This window comes from Topomyia yanbarensis, chromosome 2 (genome assembly GCF_030247195.1).
Source record: "Topomyia yanbarensis strain Yona2022 chromosome 2, ASM3024719v1, whole genome shotgun sequence".
NCBI lineage: Eukaryota > Metazoa > Arthropoda > Insecta > Diptera > Culicidae > Topomyia > Topomyia yanbarensis.
Genome location: NC_080671.1, coordinates 79124521 through 79142137, shown reverse-complemented (window position 1 = coordinate 79142137; position 17617 = coordinate 79124521). Strand labels below are relative to the sequence as shown.

Sequence of the window (17617 nt, the reverse complement as noted above, 5' to 3'; positions counted from 1 at the left end):
TAATGCAAGTGACGAAAGGTTATCGAAAAGTTTCGTGAAAGTAGTTATAGAAATGATGATGATTTTCCATAACGGGTTTCGAGAGTTTTTTTTATTTCTTCTTTGGCATTAAGATTAGCGACAATAATTCAAACCAAAGACACTACTGGGAAGTCACTATTGGAAAAAGCCGATATCGTAGTAAAGTTTGAACTATGCACGCATGCACTGCAGAGGTAGCGTGATATCCCGTTTAGAAACACATAACATAACGCGAGAGAAGGCAAACCAATTGAACCGCAAGTTGCAGTGGAAAACACTGAAAATATTTCACCGCCTAGAAAAAGAATCTCAGCACGTAGCAGAAAACTGCGCCTTCAAGCTTCAGTGGACAGAAATATAATTTACTTGTTTATGTTTTATTTTTTGTAATAAAAAAACAATCGGCCTCTATTACTACTAATTAACCAGATTCGCCAATTTTCTCTATTGTTTCAGAGAGCGAGTAAGGGCGCTATAACCCTGGCTCATTAGCCAGGGCAGGGCTTAATGCTTCTGTCCCATCCCAGGAGCCTAGGACCAAAGGAGTGACATTAACCTTCTTATCATAGTCACTCCCAACGATTTATCAAACCCCCATCAAATTGAAACGGTTGTGTACGGTTGTCCACGTTTCTTCCTTATTCAAGGTTCAAAATAATACGTTGATTAAATTATTCATTTAACGAATAATTTGATTGCCGTATAATTTTGAATCATCTTTATTTTGTACGCTGCACAGTGGGCCTGGCCGCTTTAATGCTTGTGTCATATTCAATATGTGCCACAAACATTAATAATGACAAGAAAAATTGTGGACGAACGTCCACAATTTTCCAGGATCCCTACATGTATTGGCTGTATATGTGTAGACTAGACTAGACTTGACTAGATAAAAAAAAAACAATCGGCCTCGACGAGCTGTGGGCGTAAATAAATTAATTTAAAAAAAAATATATTGAACATAAGCAGCCATTGAATTTTTTATTTAGTTCGTTTATTTAATAGGCACAAATGCGTTAGCTTGGCGGTGCCAAATTCTTTTTTTTACAATTTGTATATCTGAAAACTAAAAGGTTACAATGCACAAATATTTTTTAATATTGAGTGGAACATTTTTAACCATTGAATTATAGTTTGGATAAATAAGAAAGACGCAATTGCTCCACCAGGTGAATATTCTGCAATGTGTCACTAAGCAAACGACGCTGATGATTGAATCAAAACTTAATATTCGCAAGGTCACACCCACCTACGCAATGTCCATATCGTACGTAATATTTTCAAGACACTTGGATCCATAAAATCGAAATGAATATTCACCTTAACGTCTTCACACAGGTTGACTGTTTTATTAAAGAAATTAATAACTCCCTCGCCAGCACCAATAAACCTTACCGAACCAATAAAATCACTCACATCTCACTTAAATTTAATAATCAAACCATAAAAATGCATCATCGAACTTCAACGATGCAAATCAAAACCAATAAAAAGTAAGGCATCAGCAACCAACGGCTTTCTCGCCTTTCCGGAATGATACTTTATTTTAGCGCCAGTGAGTGATATGTCATCGCAATGCAAACTTGGCCCTGAATGACGGTTGCATTGGTTCCTGCTATCAACGACCGCAGTGAACGATCGGAATCAACCTTCTCAGCGCAACAGATTCGAACGGTCAAAAATTGATAACCACCTTACCCTTGGAAAAGCGACCACATCTTGGGACCTATTTGGCGAAAACCAATAACTGAGAAGCCGAAAATGGTAGCTGAGTTCCTCTGCCGCGCCGATCTCTGGTCTGTCTGTTCAAGCCAACCGGACGTGAACGACTTTGCAAAATCCGTGTCCACCTCCTCCTGGTCGGAGCTGAACAAACAAAGTGCATCTTTCATCGTAAAGTCAATTTTTAATGCACATTTTCAGCTACAATTATTATCGGCTGATGACCATCGTCGATTTTGCACCAACGGAGACAACGTCACGACGCCTGCATCTCAGTACCGGGTTTGCACGCACTACCAGCGCTATTTAATAAGAATTTTGCAACAGACTCAGTTTAGTTTGATTGAAATTACTAAGGAATTCAGAAGTACACGCGCTACTGAAGCGTACTGAGGAAAACGTCCTCCACAGGGCCGCGAAGTGTCAACCTTAGCGAGTTAAATCAGTGCCGACCCCCGTTAGAACCCGGTTCTCCGATTTAGCAATGAAATTCGCAGTGGCAACACCTCTGGTGAGTCAAACCTAATAACTTCGGCTAAGTTATATCCTCGTTGGTTCCCGAATGTCAGAGGTATGCGTTTGAATGGGGCGCCGATGGTAGCAGGAATTCCTGACAGGTTAGAACGTCGTGGACGACCAGATATGCGTTGGAGGAGATACGATAAACGATAAAACCGATTAATGAGTCAGCGGAGGAGGAAAGTGCAAGAATAAATTTATCGTAGTGAAAGATTCCCGCGAGATTTATTTTACGAGAGGAACTGCAATACTGGCCGGCTCAGGATGCAAATGTTGGACTGTTGCAGTGCGATCGGCGTTTGAGCTGTGATGTGTGCAGTGAAGTTTGTGTCTGTTTGAAAATGATGTTGCTCGGTGTCAAGTGAGAGAAATCCTAGTATGTCTTTAACATAGGAATATTTGCTGCGATTCGTGGATTTATGTAAATTAAGGATGAACTGAAATCATAATGAAATTTTAACGGAAATTTCCAAAACGTGTGTTACTTTTTTGTAATTCTTTTGTTTGACGCGCGAGCTCTACGGAGCCGTCTAACTTTTATTTATTTACAAAAAAAGCAATGTGATGCAGTACTCAACTGTTTATTTTGAAACACACTCTCCAGGCTGTACGCAGTTATCACTGACGACTGCTCCTGAGTTCTGGTTAGGTTTTTCTGATTCTTGGGCATTTGCTCTTAGAACCGAATCGATTAAATGGGCGGTTGAAAGTTTGACTCCGTAGAAGTCTCCGCGAAAAGATGAAATCATTCAAGTTCTACTACAAAGATGATATGAACACTTCTGTGGAGTTTCGCCATTATGCCACATCAATTGTCTGGCAAAATGGGGAAAGGACACGGAGCTTTGCACCAAACACAACTTACCTATTCGACGGCACGTAGACAAAAGAGGCAGATTCTCTCCCTAGTTTTATTACGACAGCAGAAGCAGTGTTGGCAAACCTTCCAAACCTTTTTGTATTGTCAACGTCAGTTGATGGCTCGCCGAGGGGTGTACTGCAGCCCATGTATACCGAAACCATAGGGTGTATCCCACATCCCACTCCTTCTCTAAAAAAAGGTGCTCGGCTCCCTATTCAGATTATTTTCTGAAAAGTGTACGTGAATAATCTAATAATGTCATTGTGAAATTTTTTTATTGTCGATTATCGATGAAGATTCATAGCTAGGATCTTACATATCGAAGTGTTCAACTATGTCGATCTGGTTGAGTGACTGCACGCATATTCGCCTTTTCCAACTCTACCAGCCTCACATAGTCCTGGAGGTAGGAAGGAGTTTTCCTTTCTCTCGGACGGCGAGTCTGGGGTTCTACTACGATTGGCCTTGATCCTGTAATTGGAGCTCTCCAATCATGAACTCTCCTCGTTTGGGATACGTGTCGCTTCAAAAGTTGACCGTCGTCATCAGAAAGTAGCAAATTACCGTTGGACTGTTCCATAACAGTAAATTTCTTCGGATCAAATCTACTATCACCTTTTGCGCGGGAATGTCTCGCAACAATGACACGATGTCCTGGTAGGACATGGCACTCCTTGGCTCCCCGACGAGTATCTTCACGTTTCTTACCTTCCAGCTTAGCTTCTTGATCTCGTTGGTCGATCAATTCATCTTGAACGTTTACCTTTCAATTATATACGAATGAAAAAATTCGATCAAAGAAAATATCACCAATCGCTATAAAAATACATAAACAGCGTTACTGTTATCCTGTTTCATTGCCACAAATACACTGTTAAAAGACGCATGACTACAGTAACGCAATTTATTTCCGAAACAAAATAAATTATCTTCAAATTGCTGAACATTATAGAATAAACATGATTGAATGGGAGATCATAGCGTATCATAACTCACCTTGCCCCGCATCAAAAGTGGAAGTCCGCGGTGAATTTTTCTGCCATTCATCAACTCTTCCGGTGCGACTTTTGTAACCGCATGAGCTGCACAATTGTGAGCTTTGACAGCGGCTTTAAGTTCATCCATATAGTGGGTTCCATTTGAGGCAGCAGTTATCATGGCCTTATTGATGAGTTTCATGTACCTTTCAACAAGGCCGTTTTGCTGGGGAAACAGCGGAGTCGAGTAAACAGTCTTAATCCCCCGATCAGCACAGTATTGAGAAAATTCTTGACCATTGAAGGGCGGGCCATTATCGGTCTTGATGTTTTTAGGAAATCCTTCTCTGTAAAATATATCGTCCAATACACTTATTGTATGTTCAAAGCTGGTCGATTTCACCGGGTGGGCAATTATATATCTAGATCTGTACTCAACTAATACCAGTATGTAGATTCCACCAAACCTTGAGTATGGCCCGTTGAAATCTACGGCGATTGTTTCCCATATATTTTTGGGGGCAAATATACGTTGCATAGGGGTGGTTCTCTCAGGATTTCCGTTGGTGGCACATGTTTGACAAGATTTCACCCACTCCTCAGCATCCTTCGTCATTCCAGGCCACCACACACGCTCTCTGAGTATCGTTTTTAGTTTCCCAGCCATCGGGTGACCGTCATGAGCAACTTCCAGAGCCTTAGGGCGAAGAGCTTCCGGAATAACCACACGTCCTTCTTTGGTTATTAATCCGTCCATGGTGTGAAAATTATCAGCCAGTACTTCGAATTTCCGTAAGTGCTTTGGCCAAATTCCGGTTTCTAGGGCTAACGATACTTGAGTTAGGGTGCTGTCTACTACAGTTGCTTTCTTAATTTCTTCTTCTGTCAAGAAACCAACAGCGTTAGCCTCTAGTTTCGCGATCTCCCATGGACTCGCTGTTTCATTGAAAGCTCCATCGTGTCCATCATACAGACGTGACGATGGATCGGCTATGTTGAACCTTCCTTCGACATATTCAACCACATAGTCATATGGGGTAAGCCGTAAGGCCCAGCCATCGGCTCTAGTGAGTGCCCTTTTAGAATCCTCTCTTGAACGATTAAGCATGAAGGTAATTCCCTTAGCATCTGTACGTAGAGTGAAGTGTCTTCCCAGCAAATAATATGAAAAATATTCGACTGCCCAAACAGCACCCAACGCCTCTCGCTGGTTTTGGGCATATTTCTTCTCTGTGGGTGTTAGTGCTTTCGAAGCAAAACTGATTATTCGAGGAGTTCCGTTCCTACTCTCCTGTACAAGAACCGCACCCAGGGCAATCGGTGAGGCATCAGTATACAATACTGTTTTGTCCGCATCCGAAAAATATCCCAAAGTGGTCGTACAATGAATAATTTTCTGTTTTGTGGCCTCGAAGGCTTCCGATTGACGAGGTCCCCAAGTCCAAGACTTCGTTGTTGCCACTTCCCATAGGGAGCGAGTTAGGTCCGCGAAATTCTGTATGTACGGACTGAGGAAAGCTGCCAACCCCAAAAAACTCCGTAGTTCAGAGGCGGTTGAGGGTTCCCGGAATTTCAGTACGTGACGTATTTTTGCATCTTCAATATGAAAGCCATTCTCATCAATCCGATGTCCGAGGAACTGTATGCTTTCCTTGTCAAATTCACATTTAGAAACATTTAAGCTAAGATTGTTTTCTCGTAAGATCCTCAATACTTTTGCAACCGTCTTGTGCAGCTGTTCTATTGAACTGGCAAACACCAATATATCGTCTATGTATATAATAACGTTTTCAATTCCAACTAAAATTCTTGTCATCTCACGCTGGAAAATCTCCGGAGCGCAGTTAACTCCGAACATGAGACGTGTGAAGCGGTACATTCCACCCTCGGTGAGAAAAGTTGTCCGCTCGCGGGAGTCCTTTGCCAACTCAAGATGATAATAAGCACTGGTTAAGTCCAGCTTGGTGAAAATTTTTGAACCGTGTAGCTTTACCTTCATCTCGTGAATAAGCGGTAGTCTGAAATATTCCCGTTTTATAGCCTTATTGGGACCTCGCATGTTCACGACTAGTCTGAAGTCGCCTCTCCCATTTGCTACCGCTGACATCCCACTAATCCACTTTGGTGCTGAGGTAACCTTTTCAATAATACCTCGTGTTTCCATATCTTGGAGCCGGAGCCTTGCTGCTTCTCGGAATGCAGCAGGAATGTTAAAATAGGCATTACGCTCCGGAGGGACAGATGGGTCTATACTGAATCTGACCCTCACCCCTGGCATCTTGGGAAATAGTTTCGTTTCATCCGCATTTCCGCAATTATTAATAAACGGACCCACTTTGAGGAGATTCATATCACTTGATGTAATCCTTCCAAGAAGTGATCTTTCTCCGTTCGGTACTACTAAAAAATCTGCTTGTATAGCCGGATTGTTTGTGCCAAGCACTGTAATAACTGATTTAAATGCACATTCTACATGTAACGGCTGCTTCGCTGCATAAGCTTTAAGGTTTGTATTTTCAGGAAAGTTTATCTGACGAATCGTAAATAGGCCCATTTCACAGTCCAATTGCAACTGCTCCCAATCTTTTCTTCCAATTATATTAACGTCTGCGCCTGAATCAATAAGAAATTTTATCGGACTAGAAGAGTCCAATTTGCAGCTGACAAGTACATCTTGTAGAGAAAGTGCGTTGATGTACTGCAATTGAATTGAGGAGAAAAGAAAAGTGCAGAAAATATTGTATTACATTGGGCTTCTCCGTGCTTACTGTGCGTTTCAAGACATTGAGCTCTTACTTTTAAATCTTAACTTTAAACTAGCGTGTAATTTTGCAACCTTTGTTACAAGAGTATTCCCTTAAGATATCAATAGTTTTTTTATCGTTCAAGCGTCAGTGAAACTTAATGAAACATTACATTCAAAGTTTAAAAAAAAACCAGTAAATGCATACTGTTGCTATTTGGAAACATACTGAACTTTGTAATTAAAGACCTGAGCTAATGGTATATATTGTATCCATCCCGAGAAATGAGTACCAAGAATAGTGAAAAACATGCATTCAAGTGGTCAATATTAAGATATAATCACCAAGGAAAAAAGTAACGGAAATGAAAAACGTAAGATATATTAACTGCATTTTAATAAATTTCGAATTCAAGCTGCCTACTAGACAAACGGTTCTTCAGACCGTATTAATCTCATAAAATCCCCATGCTTTGGGGCAAAAATATAATATTAATAATAATTATGATTGTGTTTTCATACCTGTTCTTCCTCATTCTCTGGTTCTATCGGATTTTGTTGTGTGAGCTGGTCAACCCTCATCTTTTGACGACAACATGACTCAAAGTGCCCGAGCTTACCACACCGACGACAGTTTTTGTTCAAAGCTGGACACTGCCTTCCAATGTGAGCGGGGCGATCACAACGCGAACATCGGTTCCTTTTACTCGGTCTGTTAGAAGCTGTATTGTTTTCTTGTCTTCCCATAGTCGGACGTTTAGCAAGCGGTCCTTTAGAGAAATGGTTGGGTAGTGAGTCGCAATGCGAATTGAGGGGTTGGCCACTACGCTTATTGTCACGCGACTTATTCCACTGCTGCTTATTCGGATGATGTATAGCCTTTCCGTTTTGTCCGGGTTTTGAAACTCCAATTGTTAACACTTCGCCTGCGGTCGAGCTTGTCTCCCCCTCGAAGGCTTCACAACGAGTAGCCGACTGAACAACAAACTCAGTGTCGTAGTTGAACATTCGAGCCGTCCTCGCCAACTCCCTATTCAACATCCCTTTCAAAAGTTGGGATCTCACAAAACGGATTTGATCTTCCTCGCTATATTTACAGAGCCGAACTTGTGATACTAATCTTGCGCGGAAGACCACAGCCGACTCTCCACGGTTTTGCTTCATGGCAGTGAACTTGTCATGTTCAGCACTAACGTCTGTCATTGCTCGGAAATAATTTGAAATGTTTCCTACCATTCGTCTGTAGCAATCCGGGTCAGAAAGGCTAGGGCGTAGACCTGCGGCGCGGATTATCTCTTGGAGCTCATCCCCTAGCGCCAAGTACAACAACTGAGCCTGCTGGGCAGAGTTGGTAATGCTGTTTAAGGAGATCGCTATCTCGAACTTCTCCATATACCTTGTAAATGCTTCCCACATGCATGCTGTTTTCTCTGTCTTTGGAAATGGTGGAATGTTATCGAATCTAATGGGAGAGCTGGCCACAGGTACCCGATTAGGGGTTAGTTCTGTCCAATCTTGATCTGTTGAGAAAGGTCTTTGCTCCGTTATCTTTTCACGTACGATCTGCGTCAAGTCGATCAGAGCTTTTTGCAAGATATCCAGTCTAGCACTCGTGTCATTAACATCTGGGTTCGCTATTCCCATACTATTAGCATTTCTCTGATCTGTACCGGTATTCAGAGACTCGGTTAGAACAGTGTTAACAGTGGTACCCAATTTTCCATTTTCTTTGTTCGTCGAGTCCGTAAAAGAATCCACTGAAGAGCGTACAATTTCAGTCTCCGCTGGGTACTCGTGATCTTCTTGGGCCTTTTCTTCATCACTTGAATGGCTTTCAGCCGCTTCTTCACATGTGACGGAATAATTGGAAGAGTTATCGTCTTCGTCTCTGTCCTCGGTCGCAATTCTTACGTATTTTCCAGTGTCTTCCATATTAATCCACTGCCGAGAAAATAGTAGAAAAAAAGGATCAGAAGCGTCGTGAAGATTTTGCACTTAATCTTTCCAACAAGTGTCCCACTTTGCGGCAAAGATTTTGCTCATTCCATTGTGAGTCCCACACAATGGCAATGGTTTTACGCGGATGTCCCATCTCGCGATGTATATATAATACATACTAAATTCATATCGAGCGTCCCGCTATATCAAAATTTGTTAAAGTATTATTCTATCCACTGGAGCGTCCCACTCCAAAGGCGAATGATTATTTATGTGGATATCCTATACCACTTCCGACAGCGTCCCACTTCGTAGAGAATATTTCAATCCTTGATCAAGGATGGATTCATTTTACCACCAAGCGTCCCACTTGAGGTCACTCATGACAGCGTCCTACTTCGTAGGGAATATTTCAATCCTTGATCAAGGGTATTCATAACTTTGCCACCAAGCGTCCCACTTGTGGTCACCGACAGCGTCCCACTTCGTATTCCAATCCTTGATCAAGGATATTCATAACCTTGCCACCAAGCGTCCCACTTGTGGTCACCGACAGCGTCCCACTTCGTAGAGAATATTTCAATTCTTGATCAAGAATTGATTCATAACCTTGCCACCAAGCGTCCCACTTGTGGTCACTCCCGACAGGGTCCCACTTCGTAGGGAATATTTCAATCCTTGATCCAAAATTGATTCATAACCTTGCCATCAAACATCCCATTTGAAGCGAAGGCGGTCGTCTCAAACCATTTATACGAGCTGTCCCATCTCGCAACAGGCTTTTGCTGGGAGTATTCGTCCGGTACTGCTTCCCATCTGAACCACCTTCCGGAAAGCATATAAGTATTACACACAGATAACACAAAAAAATGATTCCATATACGAAGCAGTTTTAAATTTAGATCGAAAACTATGCAAAAATGATAAAACATAATTACTGTTAAATCCCGAACCAAATTTTTTTTGGCGGATAAAATCATTTTCACTTGCGTACTCTTCGAGAAACAGTTTACCAAAATGGCGATTTTCACACTCCATGCGCACCGTAGATGGAAAAAAAACTAATACCAAAATGGCGACTTGCACTTTCTTTAGCAGCACTAAGCTAAGTGCTTATTTTCGTAGTCCTTCATGTCCATCCCAGACAATTGATGTAGTTTCCGGTCAACCTTATAGTTGCGATGACGCAACATTCCTGGCAGGATCGCCATTGTGGAGTTTCGCCATTATGCCACATCAATTGTCTGGCAAAATGGGGAAAGGACACGGAGCTTTGCACCAAACACAACTTACCTATTCGACGGCATGTAGACAAAAGAGGCAGATTCTCTCCCTAGTTTTATTACGACAGCAGAAGCAGTGTTGGCAAACCTTCCAAACCTTTTTGTATTGTCAACGTCAGTTGATGGCTCGCCGAGGGGTGTACTGCAGCCCATGTATACCGAAACCATAGGGTGTATCCCACAACTTCAAGCATATTTTGAAAAAGATTCCTACTTGTGGTCTTGTAACATGATACATTTCATTAGCGTGGTGGGAAAAACTGCAAAATTAATTCCCAAATGTGGCTGCGTCACTTATGAGGCGGCAAAGAGCTTTAGACCGATCAGTCTGACCTCCTTCTTCTCAAATCATTCTCTACACTCGGGATGTTAACTTGGGCGAGCACCCGCTGCACAGAGGAGTATTTGACCGAAAAAGCTGGCCGAAAGTCAAATTTTCAAAAAGCGTTATCAAGGACATTATATTATATCATAACATTCCCTATTAATTTCTGCATTAGATGGCAACCACGTTGAGTGTATTTACTAAAGTTTGGAAACGCTGTTAACTGTCAAAGGACACGTGGGGTTTTTAATACTTCAGGCTGATTTAAAGTTGCGCGTGGAAACATAATCTTCCAAACATTAGTGATTCCAATTGTTCCGTCTCAAATATCCTATGTTTTTAATCCTTTTTATAGGGGTTATGTTCGGCTTCCAGTCTTTGAACTATTTAACAAACGGAATATTTACTTATCATCCGACGTTTCGGCTACATGTATTGCGTAGCCGAAACGTCGGATGATAAGTAAATATTCCGTTTGTTAAATAGTTCAAAGACTGGAAGCCGAACATAACCCCTATGTGTTTAATAAACAAAGGTCAGGGTGATATGGATGAATCCATAGACTCTAAAAAATATTAGTCTTATTAAACTTAAATACAAAGAAAAAAATTCCGCCATTTTCTCACTTTTCAAAATTGAAAATCCCAATCCGTCCCAATAAGAACTCTTGTGCGCTGATTAAGTTTGACCCAAATACTACTAGATCGGCGAAAAAAAAAACTTGCACATAATTGCTCCATTTTGAATGTGAGATATTTTAAAAATTTGACATTTTTGACATTTTTCCTCGTTTTATTACATTGTCCGTGCGAAGTTCAAACATTTGCAAGGATATTTCATTTCGAAATAATGTGTAATTGTTGGCAAGATTTAGGTTTAGTTAGCTGGGAAACGAAATGAAACACAGTTCAAGCAACATATGTAGTTCAATTCTGCACGAAAACAAATCGATTCGAAGCACTTTGGAGCGCTCTGGTTCAAAAAAAACCATCATTTTGTTTCCTAGCTAACTAAAACTAAATCTTGCCAAGGATTACACATTATTTCGAAAAGAAATATCCTTGTAAATGTTTGAACTTCGCACGGACAATGTAAAAAAACGAGGAAAAATTTCAAAAATATCTAATTTTTCAAATAGCTCACATTCAAAAAGGAGCAATTATGCGTAAGTTTATTTCGCCGATCTAGTAGTATTTTGGTTAGACTTAATCAGGGCACAAGAGTTTTCACTGGGACGGATTGGGAACATAAACTTTTTCAATTTTGAAAAGTGAGAAAATGGCGGATTTTTTTGTTTGTATTTAAGTTTAATAAGACTAATATTGTTTCGAGTATTTGGATCCATCTACACCAAAATACGACCCTGATCTTGGTTTATTAAAATATAGAATATTTGAGTCGAAACAATTCGAATCACTAATGTTTGGAAAAGTTTGTTTCCACGTGCAGCTTTAAATCAGCCTAGAGTATTGAAAAAACCCTACCTTGGACAATGGACAGCGTTGCCAAACTTTAGTAAATACACGCAATGTGGTTGCTATTTAATGCAGAAATTACTAGGGAATATTATGATATAATATAATATCCTTGATAATGGTTTTTGAAAATATGACTTTCGGCCAGCTTTTTTGGTCAAATACTCCTCTGTGCGACGTGCAGGGAGCTACTTAAAATGAGAGGACTGGACATCAACCCGGCTAATGTAAAACTAAAAATATAGAAAGAAGAAATATTTTCCTTTTAATTCCAACAGGTATTCATTAAATTAAACATAATGTAGCCTACAGAATAACAGAATGACTAGCGACGTAAACACATGGAACGCGGTAAACAGAGTGGAGATGCAGATTATGACCGCCTTACAGCGAAAATGGCGTAATGAACAATGAGTAACAATTTCGGGAGAGCAATCACCACCAGGGATCTCTCCGCAGGAGTACGCTAAATCCACCGCCGAGGACTCGAGTAGACTGCGATAAAGCACCGAGTATGGGTTATCGGGACGCCAGCGAACCGGACGCTTAGCTCCACCCATAATCACCGGACCAACCACGTCACCCAAATATATCGAAAATCAGATAAGAATCGTTATCGGGAGAACTTCTTTCGCCGGGGACTAGACTCCGTCAGCGTAAGCTAGATTCATCGCCGGGGACTAGACTGAGTAGATCGCAACGAGACACCACCAGTCGTGGGTCGTCGGGGCACCAGCGAACCGGACGCCCTACTCCACCGGAATGGCCGAACTGACCTCGGCGCCTGGTTGGCTCGGCTTCGAGAGAACTTATCTCACTGGGAAATTCTCCGTCGACCGTCGAAATAAGCTAGGCCCATCGTCAGGTGCTAGAACGAGTAGTTCGCGTTCAAGTCGGGAGCGTAGCGAGGAAGTCGTGCTAAATGGCACAAGGGAGACGAAGGGCTTAGTAAATTAGACGATCTGAAGTTTGCCGCCCAGATTATTTTCGGAGGAGAAGAGCACTAATTCTCGACCCAAAGCAAGCTTTTGTACTCCCACACAGAAATTTCCACGTTGTGTGGATGATCGAAAACTGATAGTGCGTCGAGGATGGGTGCTGTAACCCTACTGAAAAAACTAACTACTAAGTAGTTGGATTGGAGTGTGTGCTGTGCACTTAAATAAACATCTTCTCGAAGCAATACTGAAATGTAGTGCGCAGGAGGAATCAGGTTCCATGCAAGGGTAGTTGTATTAGTTGTATATATATATATATATATATATATATATATATATATATATATATATATATATATATATATATATATATATATATATATATATATATATATATATATATATATATATATATATATATATATATATATATATATATATATATATATATATATATATATATATATATATATATATATATATATATATATATATATATATATATATATATATATATATATATATATATATATATATATATATATATATATATTCATATCCCAAAAAATTTTCATACCACGCCACTGAGTAGTTGACCGTTTAGGCACTGAGAACTGACTTACAATTAAAGTTTTCAATTTGTGTAAGAAATAAAACTGTTGCTTTGAAATGACAACAGCAAGTAACAACTTGTCACTGGCTGGCGCTACGATCGGCCAGCAATCGCTATACGGGCCTTGCATGCAAACTTGGATACAATGTTGAATCACGCATCCAAACCTGTATACGATGGTGATTTTCATCGTATTTTCATTTAAATGTTCACACAGGTTTTCGGGGCAAATTTGTTCTAGTTTATATGTCTGTTCTCTGTGGTTTGGGCATGAAGCCATGTTGGCTCTCTGATATGTAGCTAGAACAGTTATGAGTGATAAAATCAAGCACAATCAGTTCAAATGGCTTAGATAATGCAGATAATGCCGCTATTCCTCAATAGTTCGATACAGAGAGCTATTTAACAGCATTGATAAAGGAAGCTGGAGACTATCTGAGTAATTTTCAGTACGACAGATGGAATTCCATCGGGTCCTGGACCGGACGATGACTTCAGCTTAGAAAATACTCTGCTGACTGTAGTGGGTGTAATAATAGGGTGAGAGCCAATTGGAGAACGTAGAGGAACGACATTAGCAGCTTCGGAGATTAGTAGTACACAGTTGCAGCTGTGTTTAAAAACAACAGTTGAGCAATTGTCAATAGTTATTTGAAGTGGAGGATGATCGTGGCAAGTTTTTATAAGTGTAACTTGGGCAACATCTACTCTAAGCATACCAGAGAGATCTTCACTGGAAAAGCAGAGGTCCAGCAAGCGATTGTTGCTATTGTAATTATCGGTCAACTGAACTAAACTGGCAGTGTTATAGTTGTTCAGAAGTATCAAAATGTTTGATATTTTTGAAGAATATGTAGCATCTGGATACAGGTAATTAGATGAGCAGCGGATCCATTTAATGCTGTGGAGATTGAAGTCGCCTAATACAATGATCTTATCATTCAAAGCCATTTCATCCGTTATCAATGGCAGTGAGTTTAAATGTTGATCGATAATGTTACAATCGGACACAATGTACTTGGAATATCGCTTGATCTACTACATTTCTCGTCCTTTCAGCTATTAAGCTTCAGGCTTCCTTCTTGTACTCCATCAGCTTTTGCATATATTAGAGCAATTTAGCTCCGAACACCTATTCGGCTACTCAGGGCGGTGAACTTCCGTGAGCCATTTAGTTCACGTTTTCGCGACCCATTTAGTTTCCATCTCAACGGGCCAAACAGTAGTTAGCGAGGTCGGTTCGGCGATACTGGATGGAGCGTACCTTTCGGCTCGCGACCCACTGCTAGCGTTTCACACGACCTACTCGATCTAGTCCTTGGCGGTCGAAGTAGTCTGCTCGAGGGGTTTCGGACCGGCGATTCCAGATGGTTTGTGGCGCCCGTTACACTAGCGCCCCGCCAAACACTTGCCGTCTTCCCCTTAGCATAATCAACGTGATTTTAAAAGTTCGAGTAGATGATATGCAGCATTATTCTACATTACGACGGATCACTTCTTCGAATAAATGTTATTTGTATTCTCAATAACGACAGCAAAACCATACACAGAAAGAAATATTTTGTTTTTTTTTAGTTTATTTTCATGCACATATTTGGAGCATGAATATAAATGTAAAATTAAGTTCCACCACAAATACACAAGACTTGTCATGCTTTCTTCAACGAATTTTATTATAATTTTACATCTGGATTGAAAATTACAGTTTCTTTAAACGGAAAACTAATGCACTTCAATGTATTTTTACTCGAATACTGCTGTAAAATGAATGAATGTAATATTACACGAAGGAAAGTGTAAAATTCTATGCTGTTTGATGCTTCAATTGATTTTAACGTAATTTTCAATCCAATTTTTGATTCAATCATTACATGTTTACATTCGTATTGATTTACATGTCGTTTAAATTTCATTATTTTTTGGTGTGTACGGGAGCCTGCTTCGATCGAATCACATTCGTTCGAAAATCTGATCCAGCATAAGACTGATGTTCTCCGACCGCGATTTTCGGTTCTTGCTATCTTCGGCTAATCAACAACACCTCTGTTTTATGATGAACCATGGTCTCCGTGTCGGGTGCCTCCACCTCTTCCAGTGCTTCCCCGACTACTTGGAACACCAATTCGTCCACGGAACTGACAATCGTTACACCTCTGGGTAGGTTCAGATTCAATACTCCATCGTACACAGCGTTCCATAGCTTCGGGCAGAGAATAGAGCCCTACGGAACGCCCTCCGTGATTGTCCTTCTCCCTTGTCTATCTCGTAGATCAGGATTCGGTTCCGAAAGTAGCTCTTTAATATCCTGCAGAGATACTCAGGCTAAAATGGGCGATTGATTCCCAGCTAGCACTGTTCAAAATTTTCTTCACGTCTAAGGTAACCACCAGACCTCCCATGAACATCGACAAGTTTATACCTGTGTACAAAATTTCGTGCATGCGTTCAACCTCAAACATGATTCGTCTCGATATGTACAGGTTCGCCTCAAACATCGAACCCAAGCGAACGATGTAAAAACTCTAGTTCAAACATCCGTGTACGTACATCGGGTGCTTACACAAGAACGATTCGCACAAGACAAAAAGAGTCAACACTAGTGATGACGAAAGTGAGAAAGAAAAAAACTGGTGCAACGAACGTATATGCACACCGTGTACGTACATGGGGATTGGTTGTGCAGGCGAACATGTGTACGTGTTTTGGTATGAAATAGCGTGTTTGAATTCGTACACGAAGTGTGATTTTAATATGAGCATAGAACCAGAGTAATCATTGTGTACTATGTTCATGTTGGAAGACTGCACACTTCGAAAAACTCTTGTAATTTTACGTCATTTTGCGCCGACATATGCTAGCGAACAAAATGACCAATTATTACGTTCATTCTTATTTTTACACGACACCAAATTATTCAAATTACGTGCGACATGTGATTTTACAAGAACGCTGTGAAATTACATTTGTCTATTAAAATTGAAGTAAAACTAATTTTCAATCCTAAAATAAAAATAACCAGTTCGGCACGCAGCTTTTTACCAACAAATCATCGACTCATTATCTATTTTCGTGAAAATGGAAGATACAAATAAAATTCAATTAAGCGAATTTTCATCAAAATTCAGAATACGTCCACCATTTACTGGGTCGAAGCTTCGTGGAATTACGAGTCAAGAATATGCTGCCAAAACGAGTTGAACACTTCAAAAATGACCTGACAGTGGTCGAAAGGGAATTCGAACTTCTTTTTTTTTTTGTGTAACTGAGCATATTTGATAAAAATCACTCGACGTTTACAGTGGACAAAGCGCAGAACCTGCAATATAATTGCATTGTTAGCTGAACATGCAAAATCACCTTGCACAGCCGACGGACCTTGATAATTTTTGAGATAAATACGCGCTTCACTTCACTTGATGCGTTTTTGATTCAGGACGTGTAATTTTATGGCATCTTACACTGAAAACTTAGTTATTGGGTTTAAATTTTATTTCCTTCACTTAAAAATAGTTCGTGTGACAATCGTTTTTGTTCATAATGACGAAATATTGAATTTATTTAAAAGAGTGTTATGAGTGCGTCGAATATGACATACAAATAGATCACATTTAAAGTTGCGTCATATGCAATTGCGTCAGATTTCTCAATTGAGTCATCATTAATATTCAGATTTTTTTAGTGTGTGGTAACCACCACGCAATGGCGACATCCTTTTCTCTGCTGTCTCCACAGCTTCTACAACTGTTCGGATGGCATCCACTGTAGACCTGTCTATAAGAAAGTGGAATTGCATGACCGGCCGTTCTGACACTCCATGTATTTGGTTAGCCTTCCGGATCCAAGAAATTCATCAGCATCAGCTTCTGTTGCCTACAGTTATCGGAGCATCCTGAACACATCCAGGTTCTCCTTCTTCACTTTCAATGGCTTTTTCCATCTCGATCAGCTGTTCGTCGGTAATTTAAGCTTCTTCTTCATAATCAACCTCCTCACTGTACGACGAAAGCAATCATATCGTTAGTTTATGCTGCGGGAAAAGCCGTTCATCTTCTCTGGGCACTTTTCAGGTGGTGCATCTGGGCCTTCTATCTTTGCCATGGAAACTTTGTAGGTATATCCGTGAGAACTCGCGTTGGTTCCGGAGCAAAGCTCCTCAATGCAGGATTTCTTGCTCAACTTGACTGCTTTGCTGAAAGCGATC

At 40.5% G+C, this 17617-nt stretch overlaps 1 protein-coding gene across 1 annotated transcript in view; it reads left to right on the top strand.

The window, feature by feature from the left end:
• Positions 1-2096: 2096 nt before the first annotated feature.
• Positions 2097-17617, top strand: part of LOC131679545 (uncharacterized) — a 55370-nt gene continuing 39849 nt past the window's right edge. The window contains exon 1 of the mRNA XM_058960286.1: positions 2097-2254. Within this exon, the coding sequence (XP_058816269.1) occupies positions 2228-2254 (27 nt within the window). The 5' untranslated portion in view covers positions 2097-2227. The remainder of the gene's footprint in view (positions 2255-17617) is intronic.